This window comes from Lynx canadensis, chromosome F2 (genome assembly GCF_007474595.2).
Source record: "Lynx canadensis isolate LIC74 chromosome F2, mLynCan4.pri.v2, whole genome shotgun sequence".
In the NCBI taxonomy this organism is placed as follows: domain Eukaryota; kingdom Metazoa; phylum Chordata; class Mammalia; order Carnivora; family Felidae; genus Lynx; species Lynx canadensis.
The window spans coordinates 38,391,239-38,415,971 of record NC_044320.2 but is presented as its reverse complement, the minus strand read 5'-3'; the positions used below and the strand labels follow the sequence as shown (position 1 = coordinate 38,415,971).

The following is a 24,733-nucleotide window of genomic DNA, read 5'->3' as shown; positions in this document are numbered from 1 at the left end:
AAGAAGATATAAATGAAAATTAAAAGAATGAAATATAGAACAAAAACAGCCAAAGTCTCAAGTTAGGGGAAAAGGCCTATCTCACCTTAAGCATAATCATCCCCAAAATATCAAAGCCCCATGCCTGTTCAGACCGAATAAAAGCAAAATGAAACCCTCAGCTGAGGACTACATTATTACCAAAGTTAGAGAAGCAAGGAATCTGGTTTTCCCTTTGTCATACATCCAAGGTCTCCTCAAATGCTCCTCCTCCTCCTCAAGAGCAAGACCACACACTTACAGGTAAATCAAAGAAGTAATAGGATCTAATGGCCCCCTGCCCAAAAATCATCTCTGCTACAACCCTTGAAACTTTGCCAATTAAATATTTATGTGTTTTAAAGTGCAAAACAATGAGAGAGGGAAGCCATGTGTACTCTGGTATGAATTAGAAGACAAAGTAAACATTGCTACCACTTTCTTTTCTTACAGTAAGCCAGGTACTAGGATTAGTGTTTTACATGCATTATCGAATTCGACCCTCTCAACTGTGAGGTAAAATACTACCACCAACATTTTATAAATGAGGGAACAGAGACTCAGATACTAAATTTAAACATATAATTTAACAAAGAATTTAAACATATAATGATTCCAAAGACCATACTCTTCCCACTGAATCATTTCTGCAGAGGAGAAAGAAGAGCAAGTCATTGAAAGACATGGCACGTTTCCTAGTATTAGAAAGCTATGCAGAATCACTTTCCAATTTATAATCTTTTAAAGTAAGTGAAAAATAAGTGATAAACCAGCTACCCTAATAAAATGAATTTTATTCCTATCCTCTGTTTCTTTAAGCTTTCCGAAGTAATTTCTTTAGTTTGATACTCAAAGACACCTTTGTGTGTATGTAGTCCTAATTTATGCACGTAAAAATACACACACACACGCATATATACCTCCCCCTTAAACATCATATATGTATGTATACATATATATGTATATAAACATGCATGTGTGCATATATATATATATATATATATATTCCCTCAAAAGCCAATACAGAATTCAGTGATGGGTTATCTACTGCGAATGAACACCATCACTCTCTTCTAAAGTCTCATTACTGCAAAAGAGAAGCTGGGAACCACATTTCCCAGAATTCCTTTCCTTGAATGGAACCTAGTTAACAGCCTGACAATGAGAAGAATATGCACGAAATCTGAACGGCAAAAAGTTGAGGAGAAACCATCATTCTCCAGATGTAGTTGGAGCAGATGCACTGACAAATATGACATATACAGTGGCTTCCTGCTGAGTTTTTGATGACCAATACATGTTGCTACAGAATAAGAGAGTTGGCGGGAGCTTCTCAAAGATTCTTAAGGATTCCAGTAGATTCCCAGTGAGCTTTTAAGAAACACTCATTTCAGTGTTTCAGGCAGAGATGTTTAGTGTTGGCTTCTCTGACCTTCATTAGCAGATTTGATGACCTCTATATCTGCGGCCCTTCAACAAGTCATTTGAGCTCCTAATTTTATAATAAACTCTCTATAACCAGAGTACATCAAGGAGCTTTTCTTTTCCTGATCAAACCCTGCTACCAATAGTTTTTGGCATAGGAAGTGGTTCCAAGGGAAAGATCTTAAAGATAAGAAGCTTGAATTAGTTCTTTCTTAGATCTGAAGACAGTAATGACTTCAATGCAAGTACAAATAGAATATTGACAGTCTATGGCATTCAGTGGCAAAACAATTATTTAAATTATTACCCTTAGTTGCCTAAAGAGTAAGTAAAGCTTTAGAAGACCGAGTACCTGTATCATTAGAACGTTACGATGAAAGTAAGAGTACAAATACTACAGAACAGGCTATATTGGAAACATACTATAGAACAGATCTACGTTGGAAAAGTTACATAACAAATATGACAAGCTCAGAGCTTAAATTTCCAGCTCAAGACTGAGAACCAGAAAACTTGTGAATGCCCCAAAAGAATTTTTTTAATTCTTATAGGCACAGGGCTGAGACTTCTGAAAATAAACTCAAGGTCCAATCTATGCTAGAAGCTGAATTACATTGCAAACTAAATTCACAACATCACCAGGTCTATTCTGTTAAAGTTAGACTTTTAACTATAAAGAGAGGTATCCAGTGAGTTGGTAATGAGACACTGAAGTAGACATTTATTAATCTGAGTACCTTGAACCCCCCAAACCTACCAAGCCTCCCTTGCCAACAAAAGCAACCCTATTCCCCAGTGGGAGAAGGGGAGCCTCACAACGCCTAAAGACCCCATAATGACCTCACCTGAGGCAGTCACTTTTCAGGGGAATGTAGATCCTCCTCCATCACCTCTCATTGCTTCCAGTCCTATAACTACACTCAAATCCCCAGACACCAGAGGGATGAATATAAAATCTGATGCAACAGCACCTTGCTTTTTCATACCAAAAAAGTTTTAAGATTATTGTCAGTTTTTATCAGAATTCTAAAGAATATGTGTGGGAATAGATTCCAAGATTTCTAGGGAGAAAGGAATTCACAGATATGGATACAAGACCAGAAATTCCAGACCCAGTGTTATCTCAAACAGTTAGGAGTATGTTCCCAACAGTATGCTCAGCTAGTTAACTGAAACTTGGACTCTAAAGTGGCCAACAGAGAAATGCCAGAGATCCTCAGTATACATTAGAGAAAGGAGACCAAAGGTTCAAGTAGATAAGATACTGGAATGGATATATTATATTTGACTTGTTCACCGAACTCCTACTATGCTCACTGAGAGGGTCCAGAAGATACTCCCCTTACTAGCATCCTTGGAATCTCTATAGTGCAGGTCAGCGATAACAGAGATGCCAACAGTGAAATGGGCTCCCTAATTTTAATGAGAGATAGGATCCATAAAGAAGTGAAAAGAACTAACAAAATCTTTCTACCAGAGACAAAGCAGGCATGAAAATCATAATGGGTAGCAAAGTAAGGCTGAATTTTCTTTTTTTTTTATACATTTAAGTTTGGATATTAAAATTATGCTGGCTTCATAAAAATAACTGCAGTTATGTGCCCTTTAAAGACTTAGCTTTTTTTTTTTTTTAGTAAAATGCATATAACATAAAATACACCATTTTCAACACTTTTAAGTGTACGATTCAGTGGCATTTAGTGCATTCTCAATGTTGTATCATCATTACTTCTGTCTAGCACCAAATCATTTGGAATCTCCTTTCTGGTCTCTGGACTTATCTATTCTGGATTCTTCATATAAATGGAATCATGTAATATATGGCTTTTGTATCTGGCTTCTTTCACTAAATAGAATATTTTCAAGGTTCATCCTACTGTAGCATGTATCAGTACGTCATTCCTTTTAATGGCTAAGTAATATTCCATTGTACAGATATATCACATTTTATCCATTCACCAGTTGATAAACATTTCCACATTTGGCTCTTGTGAATACCAGTGCTATGAGCTGGTATCTTTTTTAATTAACAGAGATCTGGGGCGCCTGGGTGGCGCAGTCGGTTAAGCGTCCGACTTCAGCCAGGTCACGATCTCGCGGTCCGGGAGTTCGAGCCCCGCGTCGGGCTCTGGGCTGATGGCTCAGAGCCTGGAGCCTGTTTCCAATTCTGTGTCTCCCTCTCTCTCTGCCCCTCCCCCGTTCATGCTCTGTCTCTTTCTGTCCCAAAAATAAATAAACGTTGGAAAAAAAAAAATTTAAAAATTAACAGAGATCTATCTTTCCATCTTTTCCATGATAAATGATCTATTTAAGATTTACTTTTTTGAGGATCAATTTATATTATTATATATTTATGTTTTATTATGAAATTTATAGAATTTACATTATGAAAACATCTACTTTTGGATTTTCAAATGAGTTGTCATTAGAGCAACATATAGTGGCCTCTAAATTCTTCAAACTGTTTCTCTATCTTTGGTTGTAACTTCTTTCTTATTCCAAATTTTTTAGCATTTTGCTCTTCTTTCTTTAGTCAAAGTCAGAAGAGGTTTAACTATTTTATTGATCTGCTCTAATAGTTTTTGTATTAATCATTTCTAAATTTTATTTTCTATTTCATTAATTTCAGCTTTTTCTTTTAGGAATTCTCTCTTCCTAATTTTTTGGGTACATTTTATTATTTTTCTAAGTTCACCGTGTAAGCACTAAGTTCTTTTCTTTTGGTATTTCTTTGTTAGTAATGAAGGAATTTAAAACTAAATGTTTTCCCCTAATTACAGCTTCTCTGGATTCCACAGATATTGGTATGATTTGTTCTCTTTTTCATTTTCTAAATAATTCATAGTTTCCTCTTTAATCTATAGGTTACCTCAGACTATGTGTACTAAATTCCAACAAGTATGGGTTTTATCATATTGTAATTATTTCTTTCTAATTTTAACAAACTATAATCAACAGTGAGACACACAAAATCTTTTTTTAAAATGTGTTAGTTTTTTAATCAATGCTTTATGAACATACCAAAAAAAGGAGGAATGCCAAAATATATGTTGTAATACAAGCACAGATATACACTGTATATTTATAAATATAATCAAGTTTGTTGATTACAATATTTAGATCCTCTATGTCTTTTTTTCTATTACTCTTGTCCAATTCTTAAAGAGATTTATGAAAATCTCCCATCTGAATATACTTTTATGAGACTCCCCTGACGTTTCTAACAGCTTTCCTTCACAAATTTAACTGTCATAGTGACTGACACATATACGTTTCATATAAATTGTCTTATATGCCACTACCTTAAGTCCCTCATTATTTATTTGGATATTAACCCCTCTTTATTCACTTGAGATCTTTTAACTTTAACTAATTTACCTGATAAAAATATTGCCACTCCTATTTCTTTTTATTTTTATTTGTAGGATTATCTCTTTCTTATCGGCATCTCTAATAGGAACTATCCCTATATTTCTACCCTACAGGCCTCTTATAAATAGCATATTCCTAGATTTTTGCATTTTAATTGACCCTACTAGTTTGTCTTTTAATGGGATAACTGACATTTAGTGAAAAATATATTTCATTTTATTCCTTCCAACTTACATTTAGCTTATTATTTTACATTTTTGTTTCCTCTATTTCCTTTTCCTCGCTCTCACTGGTTTACACCATTTTAATTGTTTTATGCCTTTCATCATTTTGAAAGTTCTTTTATACTCTGCCATTTCATTAAATGTCCCAATGTGCTAAAATTGAAACATTTCTCTACTATTATTTTAAATCATATTAACTATTCCTCTGTCTCACTGAGACACTCTATTTACAATCTATTACTCATTTTTTCCCAAGTAAAATGAGTCCCAACATCCTGAAAGATGGTCTTATGTTCACTTGCCTAACAAAGTCAAAATCTTTCAAGCTTATTAATAAGAACACCAGACAGAACAAATTAACAAACCTTGTGAGTCACTTTATGGCACATTTCTTGCCTTTCTTATATATATATATATATATATATATATATATATATATGTGTGTGTGTGTGCATACGTGTGCATACGTGTGTGTGTGTGTGTGTATCCTACTTCTCTGAAAAACACAATTACTAGATTTAGCACAATCCAGTATTTTCAAATTCATATTGACTGCTACAAAGTATATTAATTTTAATTACTACTACTATTTTTTTCTTTCCACTTTTATTGAGATATATCTGACATATATAATATTGTAGTAGTTTAAGGTGTACAACATAATGATTTAATGTATGTATATACTACAAAATGATTACAAGTTTAGTTGACACCTAACAGCTCACAGAGTCAGAAAAAAGTTTTTTCTTATGATGAGAACTTTTAAGATCTACTCTCTTAGCAACACTGAAATCTTTAATATAGCATTGTTAACTAATCACCATGCTATATATGTACATCCTTGGAACTTATTTATCTTATAACTAGAAGTTTGTACCTTTTGACCCCCTTCACCCATTTCTCCCACTCCTCGTTATCCTCTCTCTGGAAACCACCAATTTGTTCTCTGTTTCTATGAGCTTGGCTTTTTAGATTCCACATATAAGTGAGATCATACAGTATTTCTCTCTCTCTGACTTATTTCACTTAGCATAATGTCCTCTTTATGACCGAATAATATAATATTCCATTATATATATGAATCTTCCTTGACTTATACAGCAGCTATGTCCTGATAAATCCATAGTAAGTTCAAAATATCTTAAGACGAAAATGCATTTAATATGTTTAACCTACCAGACATCACAGCTTAGCCTAACCTATCCTAAACGTGCTCAGAACACTTACGTTAACCTACAGTTGGGCAAAATCATCTAACACAAAGCTCGTTTTGTAATAAAGTGTTGAATATCTCATGTAATTTGTTGAATACTACGCTGTAAGTAAAAAACAGAATGGTGGTATGAGTACAAAATGGTTGTAAGTGTATTAATTGTTTACCTTCATGACTGCAGGGCTGAATAAGAATTGTGGCTTACTTCTGCCGCCTACCAACATAAGAAAGGTTATGATACTACATATCATTAGCCCAGGAAAAGATCAAAATTCAAAATTTGATATATGGTTTCTACTGAATGCATATCACTTTTGCACCATCATAAGTCAAACCAGGTAAATTGGGGACCATCCATATGTACCACATTTTCTTTACCCATCTGTATATACCATATTTTCTTTACCCATACAACCATCAATGGGACACTTACATTGTTTCTATGTCTTGGCTGTTGTAAATAACGGTGCATTGAACATGAAGATGCAGGTATCTCTTCAAGGTGATGATTTTGCTTCCTTCACATACATATACCCAGAAGAGAGACTGCTGGATCATACGGTAGTTCTATTTTTAATATTTTGAAGAACGTCTATATTGTTTTCTATAGTGGCTGCACCAATGTTCATTCCCACCAACAGGGCACAGCAGTTCCCTGTTCCCCACATTCTCACCAATACTTGTTATTTCTTGTCTTTTTGGTAAGAGCCATTTTAACAAGTGTGAGGTGATAGCTCATTGTGGTTATGATTTACATTTCCCTGATGATTAATGATGTTGAGCATCTTTTCTTGCACCTGCTGACCATCCGGATGTCTTCTTTGGAAAAACATCTATTCAGATCCTCTATCCATTTTTTAATTAAAATGTTTGGGTTTTTTGCTATTAAGATGTATGAGTTCTTTATATGTTTTGGATATTAACCCCTTATCAGATATATTACTTGCAAATATTTTCTCCAATTCTACAGGTTGCTTTTTCATTTTATTAATGGTTTCCTTCCACTGCAGACATTTTTTAGTTTGACATAGTCCCACATACTTGTTTCATTTTTGCCTCTGTTACCTTTTCTTTGGGTGTCAAATCCAAAATGTCATGTCAAGACCAACGTCAAGGAGTTTACTGCCCATGTTTTCTTCTAGGAGTTTAAGTTTCAGGTTTTGCATTCAAGTCTTTAATCCATTTTGAGTTGATTTTTGAGTATAAGACAGAAGCCCAGTTTCATTCTTTTGCATGTGGGTGTCCAGTTTTCCAACATCATTTATTAAAGAAATTCTCCTTTCCCCATTGTATATTCTTGGCTCCTTTGTTATAAATTAACTGATTACATATGCATGGGTTTGTTTCTGAGTTCTCTATATTGCTTCATTAAACTATGTAACTGTTTTTATACCAATACCATAATATTTTTATTACTACAGGTTTTTTTTTAATGTTTATTTACTTTTGAGAGAGACAGAGCATGCAAGCAGGGGAGAGGCAGAGAGAGGGGCACAGAGGATCCAAAGCAAGCTCTGTGCTGACAGCAGACAGCCTGATGCAGGGCTCAAACTCACAATCCATGAGATCACGGCCTGAGCCGAAGTTGGACACTTAAACAACAGAGCCAACAAGGCACCCCTGATTACAACAGTTTTGTAATATTGTTTGAAATCAGGGAGCATGATGCCTCCAGATTAATTCTTTATTCTCATAATTGCTTTAGCTATTCAGGGTTTTCTGTAGTTCCAAACAAATTGTACAACAGTTTGTTCTATTTCTGTGAAAAATACCGTTGGTATTTTGTTAGGGACTGCAATGAATCTGTGGATTGCTTTGGGTAGTATGAACATTTTAACAATATGAATTCTCCCGATCTATGAGCACAAAATATCTTTTTGTCTTCAATTTCTTTCATCAATGTATTACAGCTTTCAATAAACAGATCTTTCACCTCCTTGGTTAAATTTTTCCTAGGTGTTTCCTTCTTTCTGATATAATTCATTTATAATCATTTTATTAATTCTAACAAATTTTGGGTGGACTCTGAGTTTTTCTATATAATATCATGTCATCTGCAAATAGAAACAATTTTATCTCTTCCTATTTCATTTGGATATTTTTATTTCTTTTTCTTTCCTAATTGCTCTCACTAGGACTTCCTGTACCGTGTTAAATAAAAGTGGTGAGAGTGTTCATCCATGTCTTGCACCTGATCTTAGAAGAAAAGCTTTTAGTTTTTCACCACTGAGTATGATGTATGCCGTGGGCGTGTCATACATGGCCTTTATTATGTTGAAGTGTGTTCTCTCTATACTACTTCTATTCAATAAAATATACTCTAGTGAAAGATTAATATTATATAGTAATTTATAATTTTCTGTCATTACCTAATGCTACTTTCATATTTTTTGTACTTACCCTTCTCCAAGTTTCTCTAATACATCAAAAACTTCTTCAGGCTGCTTAGTCAGACTGTCTTCACTCAGCTTTTTTAGCTTACTGATGAAAAAAAGAGAGAGAGAAATATTTTAAGACTTTTTATAAAATTTTTAATTTCATTTTTAAGAGGTAATCTATTCAGATAGTTCAAAAATAAAACAATATAAAAAACATAAGGCAAATAGTCTCGTTTCATCCCTATTCCTAATCTTCCCAGAACACCTCAAATGACTACTTTTATTAGCTTGTTATGTAATCTTTATACAAATATGAATATATATTTTTACTTCTCACCCTTTTTAACACATAAGATAGCATTTTATACACACTCTTTCTACCCACACTGTTATAACTTTGCTGTTTTCATTTAACAACATGTAGCCTATATTGGAGAATCTACAACACAAGTACATAGAAAGCATCCCCATTCATTCTTTTTTACATTTACATCCTACACTATTGCAAAGATGTAGCATCTCTTACAAATCACTTTTTTATGAATATCTAGGTTTCCTTTTGCTATTATAAACAACACTGCACTGGATAAATGTATACATAAGTCAGTTCACACATGTTCCAGTGCATCTGTAGGATAAATTCCCAGAAGTGAAACTCCAAGATCCAGAGAATACATATACACATACATACACACACACACAAATATAGAAGTATATGTATTGAACAAGTATATGTACTATAAGCATAATCATATTTGATAACAAATAATACAATATAATCACTATAGTAACAACTACATAGCAATTACTAAGGTTATTGATTACATTTTACGTTTTATCTACTATAACTGTATGTTATATAAATATATACGTATAGTGATAGATACTAGCAAACTGCCCTCCAGGGAGCTTGCACCAATTTATTATCCTACCACTAATACATGAGAGAGACTCTTCCCCCACAATTTCACCAACAAAGTATTTAACTACATATCTGGATTTCAGTCAATATGTTAGCTGAAAACGTGTCACTCAGAATAGATTTAATTTGTATTTCTCTTACTCTGAGTGAAACTGAGTATCTTTTAACATCATTATGAAACTAGACCATCTATTCATTTCCTTTGTTCATTTCTCTTCAAGTTTTTTGGTCTTTTTCTTATCTATATACAAGGTAAACTTGCCTTTGTTTAGGTTTCAAATATTTTCAATTGTATTTTGACTTCACTTATGAGGTTTTAGTTTTCTACTCTATCTGACTTCCACATTGCCATAATGAAATGTGTTCTTGTTTTGTTTTGCCTTCTTTAAAAATCATCTATATGTATGGCATATGCAGATATCTGGAAACAAGAGGTGAGAAGGATTATGCATGGCGAATTTGATGGAACAAAGTTAATTCAGTATGAATGAAATGTCATGTATGAAGAACTAAAATAATTCAGTATGAATAAAGAAAAAGTGAACAGGATGTAGAGGTAAGCAAAGTCCAATTTTTTTTTTAAATTTTTTTTTTCAACGTTTTTATTTATTTTTGGGACAGACAGAGACAGAGCATGAACGGGGGAGGGGCAGAGAGAGAGGGAGACACAGAATCGGAAACAGGCTCCAGGCTCTGAGCCATCAGCCCAGAGCCCGACGCGGGGCTCGAACTCCCGGACCGCGAGATCGTGACCTGGGTGAAGTCGGACGCTTAACCGACTGCGCCACCCAGGCGCCCCAAGCAAAGTCAAATTTTAAAAAAGCTTTGTAAACCATGTTAAGGAACTCTTTTTTAAAAACTATCACTTCCCATATAGAAAATCTGAACAGACCAATTAGTAGTAACAATATTGAAATGGTAATCAAAACATTATCAAAGGATAATCAGAATCAGGCCCAGGTCACAATCTCACAGTTCGAGTCCCACATCAGGCTCTGTGTCTGCTTCAGATCCCTTCCTCCATTTTAGGACACACAAAGGTGCTCACTATGAAAAAGAAAGCAAGCTTTCACCTGAATGTGACCATTCTGGCACCTTGATCTTGGACTTCCAAGCTTCCAGAACTATGAGAAACAAATTTGTTGTTTATAAGCTACCTGGTCTGTGGTATTTGTAGCAGCCTAAACAGACCAAGACAAAAACCCAAAGTTTGTTTTTTGAAAAGACCAACAAAATTAATAAACCCTAGACAAACAACGCTAGACTTAAAAGAGAGAGAGAGAAAGAGAGAGAGGGAGGGATAGGGAGAGAGAGAGAAGACTCAAACAACCAATATTAGAAATGAAAGAGGGGACATCAAAACTCATGCTCACAGAAATAAAAACAATTATAGGAAAATACTATGAATAATTATACACCAACAAATCAGATAATGTAGAAGAAATGGTTAAATTCTTAGAAATACACAATCTATCAAGATTGAATCCTGAAACAATAAATATTCTCAGTAGATGTGTAAATACTAAGGAGATTGAAGGAGTAATAAAAAATCTCTCAACAAAGAAAAGCCCAGGACTAAAGGGCTTCACTGGAGAATTCTATCAAACATCTAAGGAAGAATTAACACCAACACTCCTCAAACTCTTCCAAAAAACTAAAGAGTAAAGAATACTTCCAAATTTATTCTGAAAGGCCAGCATTACTATGAACCAAAACCACATAAAGATACAGCATGAAAACTACAGACCAATATCCTTAAATACTGATACAAAAATCCTCAACAAAATACTAGCAAACCAAATTCACAGCACATTAAAAGAATTATACACCATGAACAAGTGGAATTTACACCTGTAATGTAATAATGGTTCAACAAATGAAATGCAATCATTTGTTTAAAATTAAGTGCAAAAATCACATGTTCATCTCCAGTGATGCAGAGAAAGTATTTAGCAAAATTCAATATCCTTTCATGATAAAAACACTCAAACTAAAACTATTAAAAATAACATAAAATAACAATAATGAGGATGTGAAGAAATTGGAACTCTTGTGCACTGTTGGTGGGAATGTACATTGGCGCAGCCATTATGGAAAACAATATGAAGATTCCTCAAAAAATTAAAAATAGAACTACAATATAATCCGTTGATCCCACTTCTGGGTACATATACAAAAGAACTCAAAGCAGCATCTTAAAGAAATATCTGTGTACCCCATGTTTACAGCATTATTCTAAATAGCCAAGAGGTGGAAATAACCAAATGTCCATCAACAGATGAAAAGACAACCAAAATATGGAATAGGCATACAATGGAATAGTATGCAACTTTCAGAGAATGAAAACTGTCCTGGGGCACCTGGATGGCTCAGTCAGTTAAGTGTTGGACTCTTGATTTCAGCTCAGGTCATGATCTCACAGTTCAGTTCATGAGTCTGAGCCCCATGTTGGGCTCCACACTAATAGTGCACAGCCTGCTTGGGATTCTCTCTCTCTGCCCCTCCCCCACTTGCTCTCTCTTTCTCTCTCTCTCTCTCAAAATAAATAAACATTAAGAAAAAAAAAGAATGAAACCTACAACATGGATGAACCTTGAGGACATCACATTAAGTGAAATAAGCCAGTCACAAAAGGACAAATACTGCATAATTCCACTCACATGACATATCAGTCAAAATTATAAAAACAAAAGTGGAAAGGTGGTTGCCAAGAGCTGGGGGTAAAGAGGAAGTAGAATTCATGTTTAGTGGGTACAGAGTCGCAGTGTCGCAAGGTAGCAAAGTTCCAGATATCTGTTGAACAACATTATGAATATACTTAATACTACCGAACTTAAAAATTTCTTAAGATAATAAATTTAATGTTTTGGGTGTTTGTTTGTTTGTTTGTTTGTTTTACCACAGCTTTAAAAAAGAGGTCTTATGGGGCACTTGAGTGGTTCAATTGGTTGAGCATCACACTCTCAGTTTCAGCTCAGGTCATGATCTCATGGTTCGTGAGTGCAAGCCCCCCATCAGGCTCTATGCTGACAGAAGGGAGTCTGCTTGGGATTCTGTCTCTTTCTGTGTTCCTCCCCTACATGCATGTGCATACTCTCTCCCTCAAAATAAACATCTAAACTAAACAAACAAAAAATAAACACAAGGTCTTAGTGACTTAGAAAAAGAGAAAAAAAGAAAAACTCCATTTTTTCATTTATTTAAAACATAACTGTTTAAACCAAAAATAACTACTAACATGGGGTTAAATAACATATGTACAAGTTTACAAGTAAAATATAGTACAAAGCAGCACAAAGGAGAGGGATGAAAAAGATATGTACTCTTACAAGGGCCTCACATGATGTGTGAAGTGGTATAAAAGTATTTGAAGAAAGGAACGCCTGGGTGGCTCAGTCGGTTAAGCGTCCGACTTCAGCTCAGGTCACGATCTTGCTCTTCGTGAGTTTGAGCCCTGCACCGGGCTCTCTGTGCTGACAGCTCAGAGCCTGGAGCCTACTTAGGATTCTGTGTCTCCTTCTCTCTCTGTCCTTCCCCCACACGTGCTCTGTTTCTGTCTCTTAAATAAACATTTAAAAAATTTTTTTTAAGTATTTGAAGAAAGATTTTTGATAAGTTAAAGATTCATATTGTAAACCTTCGAGGAATCACTAAAAATAGAAAGCAACAAGGGGCGCCTGGGTGGCTCAGTCAGTTAGGCGTCAGACTTCAGCTCAGGTCGTGATCTCACGGTTCGTGAGTTCGGGCCCCACAATGGGCTCTGTGCTGACAGCTCAGAGCCTGGAGCCTGTTTCAGATTCTGGGTCTCCCTCTCTCTCTGACCCTCCCCTGTTCATGCTCTGTCTCTGTCTCTCAAAAATAAACATTAAAAAATTAAAAAAAAAAAAAAAGGAAAGCAATGAGGTACCACTAATTCATCAATAGTGGAGATAAAATGGAATAAAAATTACTCTATCCAAAAAGGCATGAGTTGGGACGGGGCGGGGCGGGGTGGGGGGGGGGGTAGGGAAGGAAAAAAGAACAGATAGAGACAAACAGAAAAAAATGGAAAGGCTGTAGATTTAAACTAAAATATATCAGGAAATCCCCCTACTTTTGGCTATGATAGTGTGAAGAGGCTGACATATGCTCCTCAAACAAAAACACTGAACAAGTTGTCAAAATCAACCAGTTTATGACTCAAAAAATTGAAACAAAAGCAGCCAACATATTGAAAAGCATTTATTCTTAAAACCTTGCAATGGCTTTGAGTAACAACAGAAAGACTGTGTGGCCTTCCAGCCTAGGGCTGTTACCATCACCTGTCCCCCAATTCCATCAGTAGCAAGAACTACAGTTTTACTAGGACAAGCTTGACTATGAAAACTAGCAACTTTGCTGCCAGAAAAAAATGGGCTCAATTTGGGACATGAATCAAAAACTGGCAGTTTTGTCAACTAAAGATGGTAAGCCTAATAATAAACAAATTGTCAAACCCACAGCTTTGACATTCAAGCTTGGGTAAACAACAAACTAGTCAGAAATTTAACAGGAAGAATCTGAAAATGAAAGGGTGAGATGAGTTCTCCATATATCATGGCTGACTAGAAAAATATGCACACAAGCATAGGAGACCCAACAAAAACCCATGAAAAGTAAAAGCCAAAAAAGACTTGAAAACTAGCTACAGCTTTGAATGCTCTCCCCCAATACATACACAGCTATATCAGCAGACAGTAGAAGGCATAAAGGTTCAAGGTGTTTAAGTACAACCTCTGCCCAAATCACTGGCTGATCACTAAGTTATGTAGAAAAGAGGCAATTTCAAATAATCCTGGCTAGAAAATAAAAAATTAAAAAATGAGCAGAGGCATTAATAGCCAAATACTGCAAGAAGATAAATGCCACAGTTTAACTCCAAGGAGGTATAAAAAGAAAAAAAAAACTGGAGGAAAAAGGAGAGAAACTAGAGTGTCTACAGTGTATTATTTTAAAAGTCTAGTTTTATTTTTTTTCCATTCTTTTTTTTATTTTATATATATGAAATTTATTGACAAATTGGTTTCCATACAACACCCAGTGCTCATCCCAAAAGGTGCCCTCCTCAATACCCATCACCCACCCTCCCCTCCCTCCCACCCCCCATCAACCCTCAGTTTGTTCTCAGTTTTTAACAGTCTCTTATGCTTTGGCTCTCTCCCACTCTAACCTTTTTTTTTTTTTCCTTCCCCTCCCCCATGGGTTCCTGTTAAGTTTCTCAGGATCCACATAAGAGTGAAACCATATGGTATCTGTCTTTCTCTGTATGGCTTATTTCACTTAGCATTACACTCTCCAGTTCCATCCACGTTGCTACAAAAGGCCATATTTCATTTTTTCTCATTGCCACATAGTATTCCATTGTGTATATATACCACAATTTCTTTATCCATTCATCAGTTGATGGACATTTAGGCTCTTTCCATAATTTGGCTATTGTTGAGAGTGCTGCTATGAACATTGGGGTACAAGTGCCCCTATGCATCAGTACTCCTGTATCCCTTGGATAAATTCCTAGCAGTGCTATTGCTGGGTCATAGGGTAGGTCTATTTTTAATTTTCTGAGGAACCTCCACACTGCTTTCCAGAGCGGCTGCACCAATTTGCATTCCCACCAACAGTGCAAGAGGGTTCCCGTTTCTCCACATCCTCGCCAGCATCTATAGTCTCCTGATTTGTTCATTTTGGCCACTCTGACTGGCGTGAGGTGATACCTGAGTGTGGTTTTGATTTGTATTTCCCTGATAAGGAGCGACGCTGAACATCTTTTCATGTGCCTGTTGGCCATCTGGATGTCTTCTTTAGAGAAGTGTCTATTCATGTTTTCTGCCCATTTCTTCACTGGGTTATTTGTTTTTCGGGTGTGGAGTTTGGTGAGCTCTTTATAGATTTTAGATACTAGCCCTTTGTCCGATATGTCATTTGCAAATATCTTTTCCCATTCCGTTGGTTGCCTTTTAGTTTTGTTGGTTGTTTCCTTTGCTGTGCAGAAGCTTTTTATCTTCATAAGGTCCCAGTAATTCACTTTTGCTTTTAATTCCCTTGCCTTTGGGGATGTGTCGAGTAAGAGATTGCTACGGTTGAGGTCAGAGAGGTCTTTTCCTGCTTTCTCCTCTAAGGTTCTGATGGTTTCCTGTCTCACATTTAGGTCCTTTATCCATTTTGAGTTTATTTTTGTAAATGGTGTGAGAAAGTGGTCTAGTTTCAACCTTCTGCATGTTGCTGTCCAGTTCTCCCAGCACCATTTGTTAAAGAGACTGTCTTTTTTCCATTGGATGTTCTTTCCTGCTTTGTCAAAGATGAGTTGGCCATACGTTTGTGGGTCTAGTTCTGGGGTTTCTATTCTATTCCATTGGTCTGTGTGTCTGTTTTTGTGCCAATACCATGCTGTCTTGATGATGACAGCTTTGTAGTAGAGGCTAAAGTCTGGGATTGTGATGCCTCCTGCTTTGGTCTTCTTCTTCAAAATTCCTTTGGCTATTCGGGGCCTTTTGTGGTTCCATATGAATTTTAGGATTGCTTGTTCTAATTTCGAGAAGAATGCTGGTGCAATTTTGATTGGGATTGCATTGAATGTGTAGATAGCTTTGGGTAGTATTGACATTTTGACAATATTTATTTTTCCAATCCATGAGCAGGGAATGTCTTTCCATTTCTTTAAATCTTCTTCAATTACCTTCATAAGCTTTCTATAGTTTTCAGCATACAGATCCTTTACATCTTTGGTTAGATTTATTCCTAGGTATTTTATGCTTCTTGGTGCAATTGTGAATGGGATCATTTTCTTTATTTGTCTTTCTGTTGCTTCATTGTTAGTGTATAAGAATGCAACTGATTTCTGGACATTGATTTTGTATCCTGCAACTTTGCTGAATTCATGTATCAGTTCTAGCAGACTTTTGGTGGAGTCTATCGGATTTTCCATGTATAATATCATGTCATCTGCAAAAAGCGAAAGCTTGACTTCATCCTTGCCAATTTTGATGCCTTTGATTTCCTTTTGTTGTCTGATTGCTGATGCTAGAACTTCCAGCACTATGTTAAACAACAGCGGTGAGAGTGGGCATCCCTGTCGTGTTCCTGATCTCAGGGAAAAAGCTCTCAGTTTTTCCCCGTTGAGGATGATGTTAGCTGTGGGCTTTTCATAAACGGCTTTTATGATCTTTAAGTATGTTCCTTCTATCCCGACTTTCTCAAGGGTTTTTATTAAGAAAGGGTGCTGGATTTTGTCAAAGGCCTTTTCTGCATCGATTGACAGGATCATATGGTTCTTCTCTTTTTTTTTGTTAATGTGATGTATCACGTTGATTGATTTGCGAATGTTGAACCAGCCCTGCATCCCAGGAATGAATCCCACTTGATCATGGTGAATAATTCTTTTTATATGCTGTTGAATTCGATTTGCTAGTATCTTATTGAGAATTTTTGCATCCATATTCATCAGGGATATTGGCCTGTAGTTCTCTTTTTTTACTGGGTCTCTGTCTGGTTTAGGAATCAAAGTAATACTGGCTTCATAGAATGAGTCTGGAAAAGTCTAGTTTTAAACAAAACAACAACAACAAAAAGATTATGAAACATGCAAAGAAAAAGGAAAGCATATTCAGGAAGCAGTCAATAAAGAGCAATCAACAGAAAAGAAAACAGTCATAGAAAATGATTTACAGGGGTGCCTGGGTGGCTCAGTCAGTTAAGCGTCAGACTTCAGATCAAGTAGTGATCAAGCAGTTCATGAGTTCGGGCCCCACTTCGGGCTCTGTGGTGACAGATCAGAGCCTGGAGCCTGCTTCAGATTTCGTGTCTCCCTCTCTCTCTGCCCCTCCTCCACTTACACTCTGTCTCTCTCCCAAAAATAAATAAAATTTTTAAAATTTTTAAAAAAGAAGAAGAAAAATGATTTACAGTGGACCTAGATATTGAATATATACGAAAAAGGTTTCAAATTGGTTATTTTAGATATGCTTAAAAAGATGAATCTGTGTTCAAGAAATTAAAGAAAAATATCTTGAAAATAACTCAACAGAGAATCTCAATAGACAAATAGAAACTAATACAAATGTAAAATTTAGACTTGAAAAATAAATCTTTCATAAAAAATATACTAGAAGAACTCAACAGCATATCTGAGATAAAAGATGAAAGAATAAAAAAAAGATGAAAGAATCAATAGACTTTCAGATAGCTGAATAAAAGAGAGAGAGAGAGAAGATGAAGAAATAGTCTCAGAGACTGGTAATACATACAACATAGCAATACACATGTAATGGGAGTCTCAGGAGGAAAGAGAGACTAAGGGGCAGAAACAATTATTTGAAAAAACAGTAGCTGAAAACTTCCCAAATTTGAAAAATTAAGGTTTAAAAAGCATTAATGTACACATCCAAGAGGTAAACAAATCCCAAGTGGGATAAACACAAAAAGATCCATAGCTAGACACACCGTAGTCAAACTGCCAAAAGACAACTGAAAATGACTCATCATGAACAGCAGAACAAGAAGAATATGAGTAACAGCTGACTTCTCATCAGAAACCATGCCAGTCAGAATACAGTGAAAGGAAACACTCAAAGTGCTGAAAGAATTCTAAATCCAACAAATTCCTCTTCCAAAAATGAAGGGGAAATAAGGACATCCCCAGATAAACAAAAACGGAAAGAATCTCTTGCTAGAAGAGCTTCTCTACAAGAAATAATGAAAGAACTTCTGGATTAAAGGAAATGGTAAACATCTGCATAAACATAAAAGATCAATTTATCTTTAAAAACAAAAGACTGTTTGAATCAATAATTATAGTATTGTATTACTGAAGTAACATTCTGAGGTATTATACACACACACACACACACACAGCGCATAATAAAACAAAGGGAAAAGAAATGGAGCTATATTGAAGCAAACTTGCTATATTTTACCAGAATTAAGTCAACCCAAAATTGATTATAATAAAGATACATACTATAATCCCTTGAGCAACTATTAAGAAAAAAAAAACTGGAGAAAAATGCAGTTAACAAAATTCTATTGGTTAGTTACATTAAATATACATGGAGTCAAATCACTCCAATTAAAAGAGAGATTGTGAGGGGCGCCTGGGTGGCGCAGTCGGTTAAGCGTCCGACTTCAGCCAGGTCACGATCTCGCGGTCCGGGAGTTCGAGCCCCGCGTCAGGCTCTGGGCTGATGGCTCGGAGCCTGGAGCCTGTTTCCAATTCTGTGTCTCCCTCTCTCTCTGCCCCTCCCCCGTTCATGCTCTGTCTCTCTCTGTCCCAAAAATAAATAAACGTTGAGAAAAAAATTAAAAAAAAAAAAAAAAAAAAGAGATTGTGAGACTGGATTAAAAAGGCAAGATCCAACTACATTCTATCTACAAAAAAACTCACACAAAGACATTAAATAAAAGGATGGAAAATACATACCATGAGAAACTAATCAAAACAAAGCTGAAGTGGCTGTATTAATTATCAGGCAAAGAAGACTGCAGAGAAATTAATGCCACCAGAGATAAAGAAGGATATTTCATAATGACAAAAGGATCAATTCATCAAGAAGACAGAACCCTACACATGTAAGCACCCTGAAACATAGCTATAAAACCATGGAACAAAAACTGAAAGAATTGAAAGGAGAAAAGTACAAATCCAAAATAATAATCACTGGAGATTTTGACACTCCTGTCTCAGTAATTTACACAATAAGTTTACCAAAATATCAGTAAGGATATACAAGACAAACAATACTATCAACCAATTTAAGTTCTTTATTTCATGTCTTTAATTTCTAGTATCTTTATTTACCTTTTTTTCCCAATAATTTCCATTGCTCTGGTGACTTCTCCTGACTCTTCACTGGTGTTGTCCACCTTTCACCAGATACTTTTAACATAGCAATCACTGTAATTTCAAAGTCCCTGTATGACAGTTCCAACATCTGGATCATCTCTGATTTTGGTTTGGCTGACTATTTCATCTTTTGACAAAGGATCACTTTCCTTGCTTTTGGGGGTGATGTACTATTTTCACTTGAATCCAAGACACAAACACACACATGCAAACACTGATATAAAATTACCTAGTAGAAGTGGCTCTGGGGGAAAAAAATGTGATACAGGAATTGTACTCTAATATATAAAGGATTTTTATCAATAGTACAACAAAAACCCAAAGATAAAAATGGCAAAAAATACATGCAAACATTTCACAAAAAAATATACAAATGGCTAATAAGCACATTGCGTCATGAGGGAAATGAAAAATAAAACTACAATAAAATAATACCACCCACAAAAATGGCTAAAATTATAAAGACAATAACAAGTATTAATAAGGATATGGAACAAGAGGATCTCTCTCATACATTGATATTGGAAATGAAAAATTAGTCAATTCAAAAAACAGGTTAGCAGTTGTTATAAACTTTTAGGCACACACTTATACAAACCAGCAATTCTACTCCTAGGTATTTAAGAACCTATGTCCACCAAAGACTTGTACACAAAAACTCATAGCGGCCTTATTCAAAATCAAAAACTGGAAGAAAAAAAAATTCCAGAGGTGCCTGAGTGGCTCAGTTAAGTGTCCTAACTCTTGATCTCAGCTCAGGTCTTGATCTCAGGGTCGTGAGTTCAAGCCCCACACTGGGCTCCAAGCAGGGCATAAAACCTACTTTTAAAAAAATTCCAAATGTCCATCAACTAGCAGATGAATAAACAAACTATGGTAAATCCATACACTGGAATAATACTCATAATAATAATAATAATAATAATAATAATAAAACCTAACAAACTACTACATTCAAGATCTTGGACAAATCTCAAAATGACTATTGCTGAACCAAAAAAAAGCCAAACTAAAAGAGTGAACCTTATTCTATGCAAATTATATGTCTATAACATTTACCCAAAAAAGTTGTAAGGAAATTATTGGTGATTACAGCAAGAGCAATTTAGTGGAGTGGTAAAGGCAGAAACCAAACTGCAATGCTTTGAGACAACAGAATAAAGTGAAGAGGTAGAGACAACAATTATGGATCGCAGTCCACTTGGAAGTTTCTGGAAAGGATAAGTGACTGGAGACATGAGTTTGAGAAGGAACATAAAGCCAAACAAACAAAAACCATTAGAAATGCTTGAAAAAGGGTAAATGATATTTTGAATGAATTAGTAAAATAAAGGAAAATTGAAAATACAAGTGAGAACAAGACATAACTACTAAAGCACATCCCTGAAAAGGGTGGAAGAATGAGATGGAAAGCACATGTGGATGGGACTGCTTTAACCTCAAAGGGTTGCAGACACCTCTCTCATAATAGGAGGATATGACAGGCAGACTTAAACAGTAAATGGTAGAAAGTTAAGGGAGCTCTCATATACTGACTTCTATTTGCTTTAGGAAGTCAGAGGGATATTCATCTGCTGTGAGTGAGGAAGTTAAAGTCTGAGATTTGAGAATATAAAACTATATTTGAAATAGCCAGAGTAGAGAACCAAAACAAAACAAAAAAATCTCATGAAGTTTAACAGGATTACTAGATAGCACTACAGGCCTTGTTGAGGCCTGGCTGAGGCCTTGTTAGAGACTATCAATTTAAAATGGCAATCTTCGAAGTTTCATATTTTCTTCATCACTGCTCACAAGTCTTTTTTTTTTTTTTTTTTTTTTTTTTTTTGAGAGAGAGAGAGAGAGAGTGCGTGAGCAGGGGAGGGGCAGAGAGAGAGAGACAGGATCCGAAGCGAGCTCTGTACTGACAGCAGACAGCCTGATGTGGGGTTCGAACTCACGAACTGTGAGATCATGACCTGAGCCAAAGTCGGACACTTAACCAACTGAGCCACCCAGACGCCCCATTGCTCACAGGTCTTAAAGCAGGCAAGGAGAAAGCAAACAGCAAAATCTGACATTGTGCCAGACACATGCCACATAAGAACAATGAGACAAAGGAGTTAAAGATAGGGGTAAAAGAACAGCTGAAGATATGGACCAGGTAAGAAAGAAAGAAAAATAGGAAGGGGCTAATGAGCAGGGGAAAAGAGCAAAGCAGATACCATGAACCAAAGACTATATCCCTACCAGAAAGAGAAGTCAGTCTCTTAAATTTTCAAAAATATTCACTATTATACCTCAGAAAGCAAGGGTGCTTCGTGTCCTTCATGGCTAAGCAAGCATCAGTAGCTCAAGTGAGCCATGCACATGATATAGTGAGGGAGACAGCCTTATACTAACAAATCTCTTTAATACTAAACCAAAAGGTAATCTAACCACTACATACTTCTTCAGAAGTTATGAAAGTTTTCTTCAAAGCAGGCTCATAATCTGGCTCACTTTAAACAAACAAGTCATAGGTCCTCTAAAACGTATCCAGTAATTTAATTAACTCAATGAGAATTTTCTATTAGTCCACAGGTCTCATTTTCTCAACATGTTGAATAAGCGAAATGTCACTAATGTAACTTAAGCAAAAAGATGGTCTCTAGGGTGTCTGTCAAGTGAAAACACATGATTTATTTTCATAAACAATTCCTGGTTTATGTCGTTTGTCTTTATTTCCTCTTTCCCTTTCTGGTGTTTTAAATGAAAACGAATCATTTCAATTATGGTTTAATTTTAAATAACTTTTATATTGTCTGCTTTGAAAACCCTTACAGCTTAAAAAACTCATACTTAGGGTTGGCTGGGTGGCTCAGTCACCCAGGGTCATGAGTTCAAGCCTCACACCTAGGGTGAAGCCTACTTTAAAAAAAATCATAATTAAAAGCCAATTTAAAATATATATACACATTGGGGTGCCTGGGTGGCCCAGTTGGTTGAGCATCCAACTTTGGCTCAGGTCATGATCTCGCAGTTTGTGGGTTTGAGCCCCATGTCAGGCTCTGTGCTAACGACACGGAGCCTGGAGCCTGCTTCAGATTCTCTATTTCCCTCTCTCTCTGCCCCTCCCCTGCTCAAGCTCTGTCTCTCTCTGTCTCTCAAAAATAAACATTAAAAAAAAATTAAAATATATGCACACACACACACATAAACACATTTTCCTATTTTATTGCCTTGGTAAACACAACGTCATGAGTGTAATTTCTTCTATACTTGACATATGGTTTTTAACACCTCAGAATTTCATTATAATTACATGTATTTAATCAGATATCCAAAAAAATTCTTAATGAGTGTCTTTAGAACATACGCCCTCCCAAGTGCTGGGGAATTCTGTGAAGAACAAATCACCCACAAGATATTTCTCTCATGGAAAGTGATAGATAGGGTTTATTGCATACTTAAGCAGACATATCCCAGAATTGTCTTTTTAAAACAAGTAAGTGGCAGTCCTTTCCAGGTGGTGTGGGACGGAGCGGCCACCAGGCTGCAAAGTAACAGACCTAAGTTTTATTGTGACCGCTGCAACACATACCTCACCCACAAATCTCCCTCTGAGAAAAAGACGCACCGCAGCAGTAGGAAACACAAAGAGAATGTGAGAGACTACCATCAGGAATGGATAGAAGAGCAGGTTCAGAATCTGACCGAGAAAACAACCATGTATTTCAACAAGAGAGGATAGCTCCTACTCCATTCTCTGTTCCTCCTCCTGCAGGGGCAATGATCCCACAGTCTCCTGGGCCCTCCTCACCCCACATGGGGGCCCTTCCATGATGCCAATGATGGGCCCTCTTCCTCCTGGGACAATGCCAGCGGGACCTCCTGGAATGAGGTGGCGCACCAGAGGCCACATGCCAGTGTCACCTGGGCCCCCATTGATGACTTCCCACCGTCCCATCATGGTGCCCACTCAGCCAGGAATGACTCAACCAGACAGGTAAGGAGAGACAGGAACCTCTTTGTACCCATCTTATATTACTTGTTCTACTTCACCAAGAGATCATGGTGCTGTGATTCTGGGTGTTTTCTAGCAGCATGACAGGGAAGGCTTGCTCCCCCTTCCTATCAAAGAGAGAATAGTTTTTATAGGGGAGCAGAGTGACCAAAAAAAAAAGCAATTTTCATTTGTATTATGAAATGTGAAAATAAAATTGTCAAGTGTTTTAGTTTAAAAAAACAAAAAGCAAGTAAGTGGCTAATATAATCTGGCTTTCCTGCCACTTGACTTTCCATCTCATAAAGCAGGAGAAAACATCATCTGTTATACTGACATTGCTAATACCATGAAGAAAAAGAGTCTTCTCTCACAGTGTTTTCAAACATTAGAATTCCTCTTTTTTTTTTTAGCTATAACCAATTTCTCTAGTAACCGAGTATTTATATGCCCATTTCAACCTTGTCCCCATCCATAAGCTTATTTATCTCACTTTTGTGTTTCCTGTTCAATGTAAGAATTTCTGTTAATATTTTTTCCAAGATCCCAATACAAAGTTTTCTACACCTTCAATGGGAAGGTGGGGGAATCATTCTAGATAGACTAGTCTCAGTTTTCTACAAATTCCCCTCAATATTTTATCATTTCAAGAATAAGGTACAATTAAAATTATACCTCAGATAATGGTATTATGGTGATATATTGTTTAATATTCTTATCTTTTAGAGATGCATAGTGAAATAGTTAAGAATGCTATGATATGATACCTGAGATTATTTCAAATTATTAAAGGGTAGGGTGTGTGTACGGAAATATAAATTATGCAAGATTGGCCAGATGTTAAAAAATGTTCAAACTGAGTGACGGGAACACAGAGGTTTACTCTCTCTTCTGTACAAAACTATGTTTCAAGAGTAAATGGTAAGAAGTAAATCAACTGCGATTGATCTTAGATAAATGGAAACAAAAAGTGTGTGTTGTAAATTATGCCAAAATTTAGAAGTAAATTAAATGTCTCAACCTATATTAATTAAGTATGGAATATCTCTTCATGAGATTATCAAGCAGCCACTAAAAATCACGCTGTAGAGGGGCGCCTGGGTGGCGCAGTTGGTTAGGCGTCCGACTTCAGCCAGGTCACGATCTCGCGGTCCGTGAGTTCGAGCCCCGCGTCAGGCTCTGGGCTGATGGCTCAGAGCCTGGAGCCTGTTTCCGATTCTGTGTCTCCCTCTCTCTCTGCCCCTCCCCCGTTCATGCTCTGTCTCTCTCTGTCCCAAAAATAAATAAACGTTGAAAAAAAAATTAAAAAAAAAAAAATCACGCTGTAGAAAACTCACTGACATGAAACAAGTGAGCAATAT

The 24,733-nt window shown here is 36.2% G+C and overlaps 2 protein-coding genes across 2 annotated transcripts in view; one reads left to right on the top strand and one right to left on the bottom strand.

The window, feature by feature from the left end:
- The window catches only part of STK3 (serine/threonine kinase 3), a 288,672-nt gene that overhangs the window by 242,339 nt on the left and 21,600 nt on the right, over positions 1-24,733 (bottom strand). Inside the window, exon 2 of the mRNA XM_030304020.2 lies at positions 8,653-8,733. Within this exon, the coding sequence (XP_030159880.1) occupies positions 8,653-8,733 (81 nt within the window). The remainder of the gene's footprint in view (positions 1-8,652; positions 8,734-24,733) is intronic.
- On the top strand, positions 22,725-23,379 carry LOC115506495 (U1 small nuclear ribonucleoprotein C-like). The gene is given in 3 exon segments (XM_032591964.1): positions 22,725-23,094; positions 23,097-23,192; positions 23,195-23,379. Coding segments are annotated over 3 exon segments (651 nt in total).